Source organism: Belonocnema kinseyi, chromosome 3, assembly GCF_010883055.1.
Source record: "Belonocnema kinseyi isolate 2016_QV_RU_SX_M_011 chromosome 3, B_treatae_v1, whole genome shotgun sequence".
NCBI classification, from domain to species: Eukaryota; Metazoa; Arthropoda; class Insecta; order Hymenoptera; family Cynipidae; genus Belonocnema; species Belonocnema kinseyi.
Genome location: NC_046659.1, coordinates 106,864,126 through 106,869,923, shown reverse-complemented (window position 1 = coordinate 106,869,923; position 5,798 = coordinate 106,864,126). Strand labels below are relative to the sequence as shown.

Here is a 5,798-nt window from a genome sequence, read left to right as displayed (position 1 = left end):
ATTCTTCACTTGAGATATCGAACAAGATCAGAGTACGATTCTTGGTTTATTTTGGGAACCAGATCTTTATTAACACATAAAGTATAAACCGCTATTCTATAGGTAAAACAGATTTACAATCGAATTTCCCTTGTGAAGGTTTCCCTGACCTATTTTATTTCTATTTTGCTTACTTTCATGTTTTTAACTGGAGCTCGACCTCGTCCTTGGTGACAGGAGTTGAGATAACAAGCGTAGGTGTCTGATGTCGATCTCTAATGCCTTGAATGCAATGTGTCACTCATGAGGTCGTTGGTTTGCACCCAGGGGAGTTCCTTCCGCCTTTTTCAGAGCCTTACGTGTTTAGCACGCTCTAGGTCTTACCGTCTATTTGACGAGCCCAATTTTTTGTGGAGTTTTCGGTAGAGGTTATATTCAGTGAACTCGATGTTGGATCACTTACTGACTGGCTCGAGTTTCAGCAAATCCATAGTTCCAAAATTCAGGTTCTTTGGTCAAAGGTAGAACAAGTTTGATCTAGCTGGCAACCGCAGTAGCCTCGTCGTTTTGATTCTATCCTGGCATGGATCGCCAATTTGTGACGGGAAAATAGAATTATAAATATACACTTGTGATTAAAAACTTTTTTATTATAACTTTGGAAGTATGGCCGCAGAAAAGACTTTCCAATATAACAAATTAAGCATTAATGTCCACTCAGGCATCGATGAGCCGATTCGAAGTGTTATTAGCCAACAGGTAGGGGCTGTAAGGTGCAAGCGATGCACATTCCACCTTAAGACTAATTTTGTGGTGTTTGCATAGAGAGAGCATTACACTTAGCTCTTTACAATTTTTTCAAAAATTACTGGTACATATTTTCAGCTAATTAATATTGGCTTTGCAGTTTTCTAAATTTTTGGATCTCTCAACGTCACTTGAAATAACCCAATCATATTGCTTAAATATATAATTATAACAACAGTTCAGAAGATCAAGACGTCGTCTAATTTAGGAAAGTAAATTACTTAATTTGAGAGTGTATTTATAATCCTGTACAAATCACGATAAATGAAGGAAATGTGAAATAATTTTTTTTAATGCAATTTTTTATGAAAAATTATCTTCTCTTTCGCTCTGCTGGGAATTAAACCTCAAAATATCGTATTGCCGGTCGGGTGCTTTTCTCTTAAGCTACTGGAGAGATTGAAAGAAAAATCCTATTCCAAAAACACGCGCATTATTTTTTTAGGTGTTCAATTTTCAAATTTTGTAAGGAATCTGTATTATCATCAGAGACTTACAGAAATTCTTAACGTATTTTAAATCTAGATGGGGCTATGAAAAAATTTCTTTTTTAATAAATTTTTTCTGAAAAATGAACTTCTTCTCTCTTCTGCGAATCAAACCAGAGAACTTTTAGATCTTTTTCTGAAAAAATTTAACTAAAAATGTCTAATTTTTAACTTTATCTAGTCTGAAAAGACTTTAAGAATGTCCTATTCCGACTACTACGAGTAATACGAGTATTCATTTAGTAAAATGGAGACGGAGGGTACACACCCTGTCATCCTTTTAATTTTATTATTTAACGACATAAAACTTTTCGATTTTAATAGCCTGGAAGAAGTCGGAAAAATAAGGTTTTTCTTCTTCTTTTTATCTCTGTAGTAGCTTAAGGGAAAAGCACCCGATTAGCAATTAGAAGTTTTGTGGTTCGATTTCCAGAAAAACGGAAGGGGAATATCTTTTTTTAGAGAAAAATTTACATGCTGATAATACGGATTGCGTGAAAAATGTTAAATAATTTTGGGGCCATTAGTAACTATTTATTGCAAAGCTTCAAATACCGAAAAAACTAAAATTCACAAGATTCTTCTTGAAATTCATTTAAAATCCCTTCAAGGCTTTTATAAGATAAAGAAATCTTAGAAGGCTAATGAAATCCTTCCAAATTGTTCGAAGTTCTAGGCAATTCTTTGAAACCGCAAGCAATTTGTTTCAATATGTGCCCTTTACAATTATTATCCTTATCATTTTATAAATCTCTCGAAAATTTCTTTAAATTATTTAGAATATTCATAATGATTTAAAATCTTTTTTATTCCCTTAACATTTTTTTTAACTTTTGAAAATTCCTTTGAATCTTTTATAACTGCTAATTTACTTTTCATAGCAGGATTTCTTAATTTTACTGAATTTTCTGCATTCTCTTGCATTAGATTATTTTTTTATTCAATTTATTCTTATTTTATTCCAATGCATCTTAGTTCACTAAAATTTTATTTTATTTATTTATAAAACTAATCCCTAATTCTTGCAATTTACCTGAAATTTGTATAAAGCTCTTGTTTTTCAAGTGCATATATTAGGATGATTTAGGCATGTGTATTTTTGTTTTGTCTGAAAGGAATAAATTTTCTGAAACTTATTCGTTCAAATTGCTCCTTTTCGAATTGCAGATGCACTAAACTTTATTGATGATTATAAAAAAGTCCAGTAAAATATATTTTGAAAGTCAATAAGAGCATAAAGATTTTAATACTCATTCTTACTAAACTTATTAATTATTGACAAAAGTAATTTTTGTATCACACATTATTTTTACCAAAAAAGTAACCACTTGAATAAAACTAGCTCATTTCCATCAACAATTTCATTTTATTTTCAACAAACTATTAATATAAAAAAAATTTAATTACACTCGAACTTTAAAGATACGAAAACATCGACAATCGGAAACTTCAAACATACAAGCGTGGAAGAGAATCCCACTTATGTGATGTTTACGATTCGGGGGTAATGCATGAGAACATACACAGTCCTACGACACGCTCGTGTACGTCAAATTTGAGGCAGCGCGCATCCGTCCGCACATGACTCAAATAGGGCGGGTAAAGATGGAAAAATTCCACTCCAAACTTTGGAGTCACGACGCTCGTATCTGTAGAGCGCTCGCCTCTGTGGAGCTCGTAACTTTAGAGTTCGAGTTTAGGTCATTGTATTTCATTCTTTTTAAATTACCAAACCTTAATTTTCTTTTCAAGCTGCAAACGTTATGGAACCTAATAGTAGACAATGTTTTATTGTTTATTATGGCAAATACTTCAGGGTAACGTATGATCCGCCAAGTATCACCCTCGCAAATGAAGAGGAAGCTGACAATGTTTCTAGTCGTAAAGGCGAAATAGTTAACTTTGATGGCTTCGAATTTCTTGTCCTTAGAGGAATACCGCCGAAGGAAGAAGTTACGGGAGCTCAGCTTATCGGCAGCCCAACTATACTTTTAGATCATAATATCATTACTAGTAATAGCATGAAGATTAATCTAAACGCGATACAAACAAAAAATATATGAGCATTGTGTAAAATTTTTTTAATGTATAATCCCGAATAAAAGCATAGTAAACTAAAAATTACTTTTATAACACAAACGCATAGATATGGCAACTTAAGTGGTGTTTTAACGCAATATAGGTGTACAGGCCGCATGATCTATGATACTAGATATTATTTTTAGAATTCAGCTGAAAGTATATAATATTGCAGATGTAGGGAAAATATCCGGCAATGCGTGGTTGAAAAATGAACTCCGTAGACATATTTACAAGAAGAAGCAAGCATATTTAAAAATTTAAATATCGCAGGTCTTCGCAATGACGAGAAAATCATAATATAAAATGATTATAGGGACAACAAAACAAAAATACAACTAACATTTATCGAAAGTAAGAGAAAAGGCAGATAAATATAAAACAGTGCAGAATTATTTTCAAGGAAACAAGATACAATTATGAAAATTAATTGTATTATTATTACTGTGTTTTTGTTTTCTTAGTAGAAAAAACGACGAACTGAGAAAGTTGTAACTTTAAATCAATTTTTTAATTCAGCGTGCGACGCCGTCAACTTTAACTCTGCGAAAACGAAACATCATGGAGAAGCACACTAACAATTTTAATTTGCACTGGTATAACGAGATATTATTCTTTTTTTCGTAATTAAGTATCTAAGGCTTGTTTTTAAGTATTATTTTTCGATGAAAAATCCATTAATCTTATGCAGGATTTACGGCGTCGCACGCTCACTTCTAACTTTGCAATTAAATGTTATTCAACAATAGATTATTTTGTGCATTTTCTTCCGTAGGCATCAATTTAGTATGTTGAGTGTTCACACCAAGCTTTAAAGAATTTTAAGAATAATTTTGTTTAAATGTGATTTGTTAAGATCATTTTGTTGCACGTTTATTAGTCAGGTTAAAAAATGTTTAAGTTATACTAAAATAAATACATACTTTAATAATAAATATTAGCGTAATTTCTTTCAATAAAATACCTGTTCAGATTAAAACAGCATGTTTTAATTCAAGACCCGTGTTAAAACTTTTGTGTAGAAGGTACAAACGTTTCCTAAAAACGAATAGCTTAGCTATTTCTTCGAAATCCTGCTCAGTTTTTGTTTCAATAATTTCTTCAATTTCTTTATTAATATTATATTAATATCAATTTATATATTATAATTTATATTAATATTAAAATTAATTTGTGTATAAGCAAGAAGCCTCATTTTTTTATAAATGCTAAAACAGATCTATCATGCTATGCTAACAGATCTAATCAGATCTATCTCAGAATCTAATGCTAAGAAAAATTTGAAACTTCTACATTGTTAATATCAAGGTTAGATCTTTTGAAATATAAAATACGTTTTCGGGTCGATTAAAAAATTTCCTGATAAATTATTTTTCAAAAGTTTCTAGTAATTATTTAAATTTCAGAACTAAAAATGAACTTTTTTGTTGGAAGTGAAAATTTTCGGGTTAAAAACTCAGACAATTGATAGAAAGATTTATTTTATGGCTTCAGAATTACAGAGTTTGGCTGAAATTTCTTTTTTGTATTGACTGCGGAATCTTGCTTAGTTGAAAACTTAATTTTACTCGAAAATATATTTCTTTCCGATTTGGAAATTTATTATTTTTTTTTTTTAGAAATTTCCTCTTTTTTATTTCAAAATGCAGCTCGTTAGTAGATTATTAGATATTGAGAAAATAATCAATATTAAAAAGGATTAGAAACTTGAACTGTTCAGCTAAAAATTCATTCCTTGTTGTAACCACATTACATTTTTGCTGAGAATTTATTCTTTCGGATTGAAATTCAACATTTTCATACAAAATGATATCGTTTCTGTCGAAAATTAAACTATTTGGTAGAAAATTCTTATCTATGAGTTATAATTTCAACTTTTTATAGATTCGTATTTTTAATCTCAAAGTTCAAGAACTTCGTTAAATTCTGTTGTCTTGAATCATATAAAATTTGATCTATTTGGTTATGAATTACCTTTTTGTTGCCAACAAGTTTTGTTTAATGAAGATTGCAAAAGTTTCTGGTAGAAATATCTACTATTACATTTTTTGCTGAAGATTAATATTGTTGGGTTAAAAATTTAGCAACTTTGTTAGAATGATATCGCTAGCGGTAGATAATTCAACTTTTTTTTTCTAATATTTCTTTTGTCTTTAAAATTTCACAATTTAGCATAAAATTCAGATTTTTGAATTAAAAATTTTAATCTTTTATCCAAAATTTGAATTTGTTTGAGTTTTTTCTTTCTATTGATTGAAAATTGTTTTCCGATTGAAAATGTAGCTACTTTCTTATAAATAAGTCTTTTTGGTTTAATATAACTGTTAAAGCATTAAAATCCTGTAATGATGAAATATCAACTATTAAATATTTCGTTGAGAAATCATATTTTTTGGACTAAAAATGAGTATTTTTTTGGGAAAAGGATAATAATTTAGGATGAAT

At 29.9% G+C, this 5,798-nt stretch overlaps 1 protein-coding gene across 1 annotated transcript in view; it reads left to right on the top strand.

Moving 5' to 3' along the window:
- The window catches only part of LOC117169699, a 12,513-nt gene extending 8,700 nt beyond the window's left edge, over nt 1–3,813 (top strand). The window contains exon 3 of the mRNA XM_033356189.1: nt 3,027–3,813. Within this exon, the coding sequence (XP_033212080.1) occupies nt 3,027–3,337 (311 nt within the window). The 3' untranslated portion in view covers nt 3,338–3,813. The remainder of the gene's footprint in view (nt 1–3,026) is intronic.
- Nucleotides 3,814–5,798: the final 1,985 nt, after the last annotated feature.